This window comes from Brachyhypopomus gauderio, chromosome 21 (genome assembly GCF_052324685.1).
Source record: "Brachyhypopomus gauderio isolate BG-103 chromosome 21, BGAUD_0.2, whole genome shotgun sequence".
Classification (NCBI taxonomy): Eukaryota; Metazoa; Chordata; class Actinopteri; order Gymnotiformes; family Hypopomidae; genus Brachyhypopomus; species Brachyhypopomus gauderio.
This window is the reverse complement of record NC_135231.1, coordinates 8965625-8977361: the sequence shown is the minus strand read 5'-3', so window position 1 is coordinate 8977361 and position 11737 is coordinate 8965625. Positions and strand designations below refer to the sequence as shown.

The 11737-nt window shown below is 44.0% G+C and overlaps 2 protein-coding genes across 2 annotated transcripts; both read right to left on the bottom strand.

The window, feature by feature from the left end:
* Positions 1-15: 15 nt before the first annotated feature.
* On the bottom strand, positions 16-1080 carry LOC143484852 (uncharacterized). The gene is made up of 2 exons (XM_076983842.1): positions 642-1080; positions 16-554 (listed from the first exon to the last, which is right to left on the bottom strand). The coding sequence occupies exons 1-2, from the start codon at positions 1078-1080 to the stop codon at positions 16-18; spliced, it is 978 nt and encodes a 325-aa protein (XP_076839957.1).
* A 2114-nt stretch (positions 1081-3194) lies between these two features.
* Positions 3195-11724, bottom strand: LOC143484758 (protein-glutamine gamma-glutamyltransferase K-like). Its single transcript, XM_076983663.1, has 14 exons — positions 11567-11724; positions 10661-10782; positions 10272-10463; positions 8550-8801; positions 8171-8289; positions 7780-7887; positions 7525-7702; positions 7227-7365; positions 6256-6448; positions 5735-5888; positions 5313-5597; positions 4831-4991; positions 4339-4475; positions 3195-3828 (listed from the first exon to the last, which is right to left on the bottom strand). Exons 2-14 carry the CDS (start codon positions 10779-10781, stop codon positions 3690-3692), a joined length of 2178 nt encoding a protein of 725 aa, XP_076839778.1. The 5' UTR covers position 10782; positions 11567-11724; the 3' UTR covers positions 3195-3689.
* Between the last annotated feature and the right edge of the window lie 13 nt (positions 11725-11737).

Below are 11737 nucleotides of genomic sequence, written 5' to 3'. Positions count from 1 at the left end.
CTACACCAGAGGGAACTAGTTTCCCTGTGCCTCAGGCACGGCTGCCGCTCCCTGAACCCCTGAGCCGAGGGCTAATCCCCGGCGGCCCCTCCCTGAATAAGGCCTAGGCCCACCATTACAAAACCTAGCAATATGGCCGGGCTGATCACAACGGGAACAGATTGGTCTACCATCTGCCTGGAACCGATGAGGTTGCGGTGAAACTGAGGGCACTTCCAGTCGTTCGCGTGCCCTAACCCCAGACCCCAGGTGCTCCAAAATCAAATCAAGTTGCTTCTGTTGTTTCTGTAAGGTTTCTTTTAATGCAATTAACTCGCCTGCCGAAGCACCGAGACCTACCTGACTACAACCCCCACGCACCTCCACCTGAGTGTCACATGAGTAAGCCCGTGCCCTTGGAGTCGCCGCATGATCCCCTTCCTCAACCCAACGAATGGCCTCACTCCGTATGTCCAAAAAGGACATATCAGGGTTAGACCGAATGGACCTCTTGAGTTCCCTACGTAGCATCCCATCTCGCACGTGTTCCACAAACTGATCTCGAACCAGCAAATCTGAATTTGGAATAACACGATCATTTTTACATTTAATCACAGCCATCAGTGACAATAGAGCATGGGAATACTCACGCAGGGACTCACCTTCCAGCTGACGTCGCTGAAAAAACTGCTGCTGTAAAACCACATACGATTGGGAATGGCTAAAAACCTCCTTTAAAATAACAAATATACGCTCTGGATCTTTCCGCTCCACCTCAGAGCGAAATCTAATCTCTGCTTTCGCCTCCCCATCCAAATGATCATATAAAAACAGAGCCTGCTCTGCACTAGTCATACGGCGAACCTCCATGGACCTACGCGCTTCCTCAATCCAATCATCAACCCATAACAAATCGGATGATTTTCCCGAAAACCTGGGGCACTTCCGCTCCCGTGGCACATAAACAAAACGATCAACAGCCTGTTCTAATGCAGCACCTGCTACATTACTACTAGAAGGTGACCCAGCAGCACGTAGTCTCTCATTATCAGCTTGTAGCTGCTGAACTTGTTCTCTCAGCTCTCTGAGCTGCTGATCCATATTTAAAACCCAATTTACACTCTAAAACAAAGATGTCTTCGTCCACGTCGTCTTGCGGATCCTCTTCCGGAGCCAACCACTGTTTTTCTCCCCCTTGTTACTAACAATAAACAAACACCCAAAAAACTCAATCTGCACGTCAGCCTTTTAATCCTGCCGACTGCGCCAAAATGTAACGCTCACCGCGTCACACAGCGACAATTAGGATAGTTTGGACTACGCCACCCTCAACTAGAGGGAAACTAATCAGTAACGTTTCACCCGCGCGAGATTACTGCCAGCGAAAATAAAATTGTTGGACTGCAGAGACTGAGATGCCGATCATTTATTATACAAAATATAAAACACCGGACATTCTTAAAAAGAAGCACCGTGCGGTACAGCCACAGACTTTCCGGAGCAGCTACCTAACACAGGTTACCTCACTTCCACCAGCGGGGGTTGGCGCGCACCTAAAAGAATAAAGCAAACAAACCACTCAATACACAAATAACCCACACCACACGTTCGCGTGAACGCGCTCCAAATAAACTCAAATTCACTGCAAATAAACCCCAAATAGGTAGGTGCCGCCAACACCTCACTCGTTCTGCTCCCACCTTTCTCCAACCGTACCGCCGGGCTAAAAATAAAAACACAACAGTAAATCACGTTCCACAAAACACGTCTGCCACTAACAAACTCCAATTCCTATAAAGAAAATTAACGGGGAGAAAACAGTGGTCTAGCTCTCACGCGCACTCTGATGGCTCCTGTAGGAAGGAACACACTTTAACTAAGACGAACATCATTTAAAAACATTGCCTGCGCTCAAGCTCGGCCCTACCGTGCAATAGCTGGAATGACTCAGATCGCCCGCGACTTGGCCACCTCTGCGACCGCTCGTATGCAGCTCACAACACACCCAGTCAGCTTCTAAAAGCCCCGAACAATCTCAAACTCCGAGAATGGGTAAAAGCTCTGGCCACTCAACAACTCTGTGAGAATGGGTAATAACTCTTGCCACCCGGAAACTCCGTGAGAATGGGTAATAACTCTTGCCACCCAGAAACTCCGTGAGGATGGGTAATAACTCTTGCCACCCAGAAACTCCGTGAGAATGGGTAATAACTCTTGCCACCCGGACCCGAGCGCGTCTCTCGTCCCGTCAATCAGCTTCCGAGCTAACGAGAACACACGAGAGTTTAAATACCCTTCGTGATGTGCACTAATTCACTATAGGCGGTGCCCTTAATTAAACCGGGCTGTAATTTCAGGCACACTCTGTAACGGAGTCTTCCTGTTACATTAAGAATCAGAAATACAGGCTACACTGTGAGCCCTTTATCATTGTATTCATCAGGGCAGCGTGTTGGTAAAGGAAGAGCCATGGGGTTATCTGTATCGCCCTTAGCAACAAAAGACCGTAAACAGTCCAACAGCTCCTCGACTTTCCGCTGATGTTATGACAGCCAATCACAATACCAAAATACATGATGGGATAACACAGGGATTAAATGAACAGACAATAACGAGTAACTATAGGAGACACAGCTGACAACGCTGATCAAAGGCAGGGATAACAACAACAGGGGCGTGGTACACTAAAAACCCAAGGTAAAAACTAAAACAAGGAAAGGACAGACAGGAGGGAAAAACAAAACATAAGATTGACAAGTGGCAGTAGAGCTATATGTGACAGTGTTCTTTATTTAATTGAAGGTTGTTTAAACATGTTAAAACGTGCTTCATTGTGATTCATTAATGGCGCCATTCAAGCAGACAGATGTTGTGCTATTTGTGTTCAGAGTTTTAAAACTGTGACTGTGATAGGACAAAAGGGACTCTGTATTTGTTTATATTCAGTGAAATGTCTCCACTGCTTAAACACTCCCACTGAAGTGAATTTTGGTGAGATTGATTACATCTTTTCTTGGCCAGTGATCAATATGCTCAGTTAGGTCAGGTCCCTTAAAGCACCATGCTGCCCAATGGCTCTACATTCATTTGACATGTCCAACCAAATTTCAAGATTTCTTTGTGATGAAAATACTGTAGTGTTATGAACACTTTAATTAACAGGCAGTCGAAATTGATAAGATTAAAAGGGGCACCACCACAATTAGCAGAGAAAATGAATTTCAGTTATTTTATTAATGATTGTTAATTCAGTTTCAACTCACAAGTCACAAGTTCAACAACGTGATTTTTCATATGACTGAAAGTAGGAACATCAATCTAGTGTTGTAGCTAAATGTGGATGTTTATTGAGTTGTCTATATATACACATGTATATATAAGGAAAACCATTTAAAAACCCCAGTGGTATCACATTCAATCGAGAAGCTTGATGTTAGCAATGTAATAAAGTTAATTATGTTAATTATGATAAACAATGAAAATAATGCACTACAAGCAAACACCATAGTATGAAGGAATCATGTCCCCAGCTAGGATACACACATTGTTTGTTTACATATCCATGAAAAGCACATCTGTGTATGTTAAAAAAAAAACAAGCGTGAAGTATGCTGGTGCTGTTTTCATAAACGAGGAAGCGCTATTGACCATATCTTAAGCTCACTACTGGGTTTGGCCTGTAGGGGTCAGAGCATACTCAAAAAGCTTTTTCACTTGACGTCGATGTCGGCGATGCCGTGGACGTGCGTGAGCTCCTGACAGTCCAGAGATGCCAGAAGCTTGCGCGGTCCAGCCAGTGTAGGGGTGAATTTTCCTGTCACGGTTACTGTACCAAGACCAGGCACATTGCTGAAAGGGAACGTGAGAATTTGGAAATGTCATATTTAGAGGTGCATCATTTGTGCCTCACATTTGGTGATGAATAACAACAGAAATTAGACAGTAATACTGAGTAAAATGAGCACTAACTCAGCAGATAGCACTTGTTAATCGTTATATGTGTTTCTTGGGAAAAGTTTAATTCCTGTTTAAGTGAGTCTGTTTAATTGAAATACTAGGTAGTTAAATCGATTCCTGTAGTTTAGTAGTAGTCTGGTTTAGGCCTAATGGTATCTTGAATTGTGGCCTATCTGTGCAAAATCGTTTTTCCAAATGCTTGAATGAAAACCACTAATTAACAAAAGCAAATCCCTGAGCACTGAGCATTTCTTGGGTAAAAATCACTGGCAACAAAACCTGAGACATTATGCAGTAAAAATGGCCAGTTGTTCTACATTGTAATCGGGCGTTTGTAAAATGCTGCTGGTAGTATTATGGCACCACCTCCTGGACACCGGTAGGACTGCATTAGTAACTTACCCATAGTTGATCAATCGGTTATTCTGTAGTCCCAGGCCTTCTATATGGAACTTCACATTCCTCAGCATATGTGGGAGGGGGTTGTTAAATGTTATTTTAGCCTCCATCTCCTTTCCCACCACAGCGTCGCCAACAGGCTGTAAAACAGAAGCACATGGACACATGTCAGGTGTAAAGGAGCCCAGCAATTTCCTCTGACAAAACAATAACCCCAAGTTTAAAGTAAAATGGCTGTAAGCCTGCTGAGAACTCTGTAAAGTCCCTAGCCTGGTCATAACATTCTCATCATTGAACACTGTGTAATACATTTGTTCTTGGTGGGTTGCAAGACTTGATGTCTGGAAAAGTGGCTTTTAATTTATTATTTTGTTATTATTTACCTCCCTTCAACAGAACTAAAACATATTAGTGCAGTAACTGCTAGGTAGATGAAGACCCAGACAGATGGGCAGTTTGTAGTCAGAGATGTGGGATGGGAGGTTTAGCACTTACAGTGATGACGATTTCTGGTGTTAGAAGCCTGAAGACGTACTGCGTGGCCAGAATCTGCTGGGTTTCTTTGACCTGGCCAGACAGTGTGAGCTTCACTGCAGCCTGATCCACCAGCTTACCCCTGTACTGCTCGTACGGCAGGGTCCACTCCAGAGACTTCTCTACAGAGGGGTGAGGACAGACACAAATGACCTGGTGCTCATTCATCTAATTGTACTGAATTAATATAAACATACTGGAATAGAGTACACAAATCTGACATAATCCAAAGTGCATCCATGAATATTAACAGCATTACAGGTTTTAGTGTTCTCTCTGTTTCCACCAAAGCGAAGGTATTTCAGAACAGGGAATACTTGAGCGTCCTCATCAGAATCTGAAAAGACTCTGGAGTGCACGCCAGTTCCCTCAAACACAGCCCTACTTCCTTATGGCTGCTTTAAACAACTAGAGGAACTTATATCAAGGACACACACGCTCACCTTCATTGGCTTTGAGCTCTATCTGGATGTCATCCTTCTGTACTGTGGCCTTGTACACTCCAGTGTAGTACATGACACCTGCCTCGGTGTACAGTGAAACAGTGCGTAGCTCAGAGCTAGTGTTCTTGAGGTTGATGGACAGTTTGGCATCTTTGCCTATTGTAGGCTCCTCTTCTTTCAAGGTAATCCCGATGGTGACGTCACAGGTGACGGCACAGGAGTAGGTGTTCGGCTTTGAGCCATGACGAACTGCCGTTTCCACAGCTATTCGTTCCTCTTTGGACCCTAGAGGAATCGATGATGAGAAAGAGAGGCCAAAGAAGAGTGATTTATGGAATTAACAGTGTGTGTGTGTGTGTGTGTGTGTGTGTGTGTGTGTGTGTGTGTGTGTGTGTGTGTGTGTGTATGGGCGGTGTTTTTACCTTCTGGGTGCTTGTAGAGGTGTGTGATGTCTTCTCTGCGGTCTGAGCCCACAGCCTTGGTGCTGATGAATTGGCCCACCCAGCTCCTCTCACATTGTTGTGGAGCGAAGGTGCCATTAGCATTCATCTTCCAGTGGATCTTGTCACTGTTAACCTTCAAACCCAGGTGTGCGAGACAGAGTGAGTGTTTGTGATGGAGAGACCCATACATTTGTATAGCTGCTTCGTGATGTACAATATAAATACCTAGCACAATATAAATAAAGCACAATAGAGCACATGGAGAGGTGGGCTCCATGCCAGGCTGAGAGCTCCCTCTAGCCGGCCACCGGTGCCCAGCCTCCTGCTAGCCAACGTGTGAGTTTTAGTTATGATCCAAACTGGATGAGCTGAGAGCAAGGATTACATCGCAATGGGAAATACAAGGATGGTGCGCTCAAATTTCCTCCAAAATGGAAACGGACCATATATAGATGCATATAGTCACTCCGGAGTGAACAAACAGGACCAAACAGACTAACCTCGGCAAAGACAAATGGAGTGTCATATTTGAGGTAGACTTGGCCATTCCGAATGGCCTCCACGGAGGCAGGGCCACAGCAGTACATCCCCTGACTGGTCTCCTGAGGAGTGGCATCAACAGCCTGCCAGCCGCCCATCCCAGCTGGGAGATCTGGACGGGCCATCCAGGCATCATTCCACACGTGAAAATTCCTGTATACATATATACACACTTTGAAACTAACACATAGGCAACCAGATCTACTTCACAAAAATCATAACAAACAAGGGAATGGAGTGAAGGAAACAGTTGGAAACATAATGATAATAAGAAACACAAACCAAGCGAAACAGTAAAAAACCAACAAGATGGGACAAAAGACTAGAGCGAAGGTGCAGGTTAAATGGAAGAATAAAATAATGACACTAGGCTAGAACATGGGGCATAGAGCACAACGGAGAATGCAACAACTTACACAAACCACGAATAGTGACGAGAATTGTCATGGATAAGGACACAGAGCAAAGAGTGTGGGGAGAAGAGCACAAAAAGGGACCAACACAAAACAACAACCTAGGAACAAGGAACATGCAAAATATAACTCTTGGAAAATAAGAACCAGGAAACAACAACAATCGAGGAAAGACTCAGGACACGGAGTATAAATATACAGCAGAATCAAGAAACTCAATGAGACACAAATGACATGAATGACGAAAGACAAAGACTAACGTGGAGTAAAAGTAAACTAAAAAGTAAAAGGAGTAAAGTAAACACAAAGTATATGAAAATACTACTGAAATTCTAGCAAGAAATATTAATTTTGACTAATTAGAGTTGTTAATAGTAAAGTTGTTTTGGTGTTATGCAATCCTCTTTCATAACTCATATGACATCACAGTGGGGTTATCTAACATCAGTGTGTTCATATGTCTCAGGCAAACACATCCTTGTAGTGAAATTTGGAAAGTCAGAAAAGTGTGCTTATACCATACAGAATCTTTGTTATATTTATTGATTGGCCGCATATTCTCATCATAGTAGACATCGATCGTCAAGGAAATATCAGTGTCATGGGCAGACTCGAAGTTTGTGACACTGCGGCAGGGGATACCTAAACACCTTAACACTGGGGGGGGGGGCATAAGGAGTAAGGAAGAGGATGAGTTATTCAGAGAGGTATGAAGGTGCAGTGAAAAAACACAAAAACCCAGAACAAAATATCCCACTAGAATATGTGCACAATAGATACAAACAGACACAAATCACACAGACTGTTGTAGTGTACCTGTGGTGGTGACCCCAGAGAAGACCCAGCACTGCCCGTATTTGACAGGGATTCCTCTACTTTTGTGGAACTGCTTCACAATTTCTACACTGCCGTTCCAAGCGGTTGGTGGAGTTCCGAACCTGTAGTCATCTGACCAGTTGCCTACCAGAATGCCGTTGTCGTCGGGAGAGTTGACCTGTCACAGAGAAATTGTAGAGAGTTATGGCCCAGTTCAGTCCCACCATGTCTAGTGTTTGGGTAATGTGATCCCACCATGGCAGACACCACTCGGCTGACGTTAACGGGGTCTCCCCATCCTGATGCAGGGGTCCGACTCAGTTCCAGCACGAACATACATGCGGCCAGCATCCCTTCAGCAAACTGTCCACAGAATGAGACACACATGCATGCATGATTCAAAGATTCCTGAAAACCTGAACTGAAGGTTATCCGAGAATCAGGTTCAGTACTTTGGACTGGTCACTTTGTCAATAAGTCACTTTGTCTAAAGGTAAAAAGAAATTGAAGACTTAAAATCTTGGTCGGAGCCACCGCGATTGCGACATTTTTGCCGCGCAGACCCTCACGCCGGTCAAGTATAAACCTAGCCCAATGATCCCAATGTGGTACACTACTGCAGGAACCAGGGGCTGATGGGTAATACCTGTCCAAAGTTCCATGGCTTGCTCCCAATCTGATAGCATGTTCCCATGTAGATCCTCCCCACATCATTCAGAACATACTCATTCCTCTCGTCCTCATTGTCCATGTACACAGTATCATCTGAAGGAGAGAAAAAGAGGGTGTTGGACTATGTGGAACTGAGTGAAAGATGTGAGCTCAACTGATCTAATTTCCTGACCTCTCTTTGGGTATAGCCTGCATGAAAATACCCTCAAGATAGGACCAAAAAGACATTCCAGGCACATTCTAGGCACACAGTTTAGGGTGCGCCGCGTGTCTGGCTGAGCGGTGAATAGAGAAGCATGAGCCCACTCCATGACTTTCTTCCGTCTTTTCCTTCCCCCTCACTTACTACGTACCTTTACACCAGGGGTTAAACAGTATGTAGATATCGTTGTCAGGATTGCGAGGCAAGGTTGTGTTCCCATTGGAGTTCTGTATCACCGCACTGAGCTCATATCGACCAATAGCAGCAGTCGGCGGGGAGTTGACGGACAGTTTGATCCTGTTGTCTTTTGTTTCTGTAATCTTGGCCTCCCAGGAATCACTGTGCAACTCATCAACAAAAGGCACAATCACCAGTGTGCCCTTTGATATCACTGGATTTGGACCTGTAACACACACACACACACACACACACACACACACACACACACACACACACATACACACACATATATATAATATACATACATACACATGTTCAGATATGACATCTGGGCATCTGATACCAACATAACTCTTGGGCTGCTTCATCAGGTTCATGTGGGTGTCATCTGGCCCCGCCTCCACATGTCACTCAAATCGATGTTTTGTCACACGTGCTTTTGTTTATATTCTCCATGTTTTGGTCATGCCCTTGACTAATTGTTACTCTGCCTGTCATTAGTAGCTCCATGTGTTGCTTGGTAAGTGAAAGTATTTATATATATTTTGATCACATTAGTCCCGTACTATCGTCATTACACTGGCTGCCAATTCGATTCCGTATTGACTATAAAATACTTTTATTAACATATAAAACGCTGCATGGCTTAGCTCCAGACTATCTTAGTGAACTTATTGAACAATATAACCCAGCGCGTTCACTTCGCTCACAGGACGCAGGGTTATTAACTGTTCCTAGGATGAAAAAGATCACAGCAGGTGGAAGAGCCTTTTCTTTTAAAGCTCCACAATTGTGGAATAATCTTCCTGCCTTTATTCGGGACTCAGACACAGTCTCAATGTTTAAAACTCGATTAAAGACTCATCTGTTTCGTTTGGCCTTTGATTAATCTGTTACATAGTTACTACATCTCGTATCTTTTCTCCGAGGTTCACCTGGAGAGTAACATTGCAGTCGGAGCCTACAATACCAGCATCACTGCTCCGACATGGAATGAAAGCCTGGCGTTCATCAACAGACATTTACAGTGACAATATCAAAACCCAGAACTTTCATTTTTACTCTACTTAGTCTGATTGTGTGATTTGTGTGTGACTTGTGTATTTGTCTGTATTTTGTGTAATTTGTGTGTTAACGGGCCGCCCAATGGAGGATGGGTTCCCTTTTGAGTCTTGGTTCTCCCGAGGTTTCTTCCTATTCCCCACCATCTAGGGAGTTTTTCCTCGCCACTGTCGCCTTTGGCTTGCTCATTAGGGTTCTGGACCCATAGTTTTGTTAACCTTTTAAATCCTGTAAAGCGCTTTGTGACAACATGTGTTGTGAAAAGCGCTATACAAATAAACTTTGATTTGATTTGATTTGATTTGATACCCTTAGTTTGGTCTTGGACATGACTCTTGGACATGACTCTTACTCTTCTAATGGATTTGCCCTTAATAAATCTCACTCTACACAGCGTTTGTGTCCCCTCCTGTTCGCTCAGAGATACGCTGCGCGTCACAATGGGTATCAAGGTCACTCATCAAAACAGAACTCACCCATCGGCGCAGATGGAAATACTGAAGTGAGGGGGACCAAGCTGTACAATATATACGTTTATGCTTGTAGATGCTAGATTTCGGATGGGGTCAATATAAATCTGGAGGGGACATGTCCCCTCCGTCCCCAGTGCCATCTGCGCCCCTGAACTCACCTAGTTTCAGCTGAAGCTGTAGTTTGTCCTTCTTGGGGTCAAAAGGTCGTGAGAATTCAATCCACATCTGAAATGGCTGCCCTCGGCGAATGATGAGCTGATCACCGTAGAAACGGTCTGTGTGATGCTCCTGACGATTCACACCATTTCTGGATTTGAGGAGGTCAACAGCACGCACTGTCAATGGACGCTCTGAAAGAGAGAGAGAGAGTGACAAAGTGAGGGAGATATGGAGGGAGAATGGGTGTGAACAATAATACCCAAAGTCAACATGATTGATCACTGTGCTCCACACGTTACGCCTTGTGAACTACAACTTCCATGATGCAGCAACTGGTGGCTTTTCTGTCAATGTCCATCACGCCAGTGGTCAAGCTCATCACTCTCACCAGTAATGTCATTGACGCTGCACACCCGGTATGTCACTTCAGGCTTTGGAACCTCCCACTCCGGTGAGACGTATGCAAAACGTCCAATCAAGGGACGAGTCCTGAGTGGCATTGTTGTCATGCTAATGAAGAGAAATTACAATTAAGAAAAGGGGAAAAATGCACAGTCAGGAATTGCCAGTGACACATTTTGAGCATTACCCATCACCGCCTGGGGCATTTCATGACTCCATGACTGTCATGGATGTCATGGAGTGATTCCATTCCATGACACAATAACTACATTTACGCTGTCATTATCAATTGTTCCAGTAGCCTTCAGTCACAAGCCTTGATCTGTGCGACAGTACAATACAGCTTACACCATCACCTGAACACGCCTCCCTGTTTCAACACACTGTGGCGTTTCAGCCATCTGCACCAGCACAGGCAGGAGGCACTTGGCTGCAGCTACAGTGTGTGACATGCTGAACTAAAGATGTGTGAAAGAGACAGAGCTCATTCGGATCTTTTAAAAAAAGACTCAGATAGCCGCCTGAAACCCAAACACCAACATGATCATTTAGGAGCGTGCAGGATGAAGCATTATGTACAGACAGTAAATCAAGCTTTCACCTAATGTCCCAACATTCTTAAATTTATACACACGAAGAGCAAATAGAGGAGTTTAAATGTACTTAAGTGTTTTAGGATACTTAAATGTGAGTAAAGCTGTTTATGCACCATCATACAATTATTGCTTTAAAAATACATTTTTGCTGACCTACTGGTATAAAAGAGAAGATTGTTTCAGATAAACTGCTTTAGAATTTAGTACTGATCATTTCAATAAGCCTATACTGAAAATGCAAGATTACTTAAGAAGTACAACGAATACAAAATATGCTTTTAAAAAGTTGCTCTTACTTGATTGCAGTTGCGTCTGGATCTTCTTATTTGATGTGTGCTGTTTCAACTTAATAAGCGGTGGTATATATACCCCAATTCTCTCCACCTCTTTTTTGTGTTAACATCACTAATCTATTGCTCATATGTTTAGTTCAGTACTGGATTTTTGCCACTAGAGGTGAGTGTATA

Coding starts and splice junctions, on each gene's coding strand:
- LOC143484758 (XM_076983663.1), bottom strand. CDS start 10,781: ATGACAACAATGCCACTCAGGACTCGTCCCTTGATTGGACGTTTTGCA. Junction 8,802..10,271: donor ACAGCTTCAGCTGAAACTAG/GTGAGTTCAGGG, acceptor TGTGTGTTACAG/GTCCAAATCCAGTGATATCA. Junction 6,449..7,226: donor TATAACAAAGATTCTGTATG/GTATAAGCACAC, acceptor ATATGTATACAG/GAATTTTCACGTGTGGAATG.
- LOC143484852 (XM_076983842.1), bottom strand. CDS start 1,080: ATGGATCAGCAGCTCAGAGAGCTGAGAGAACAAGTTCAGCAGCTACAA. Junction 555..641: donor TCAGCGACGTCAGCTGGAAG/GTGAGTCCCTGC, acceptor TTCCAAATTCAG/ATTTGCTGGTTCGAGATCAG.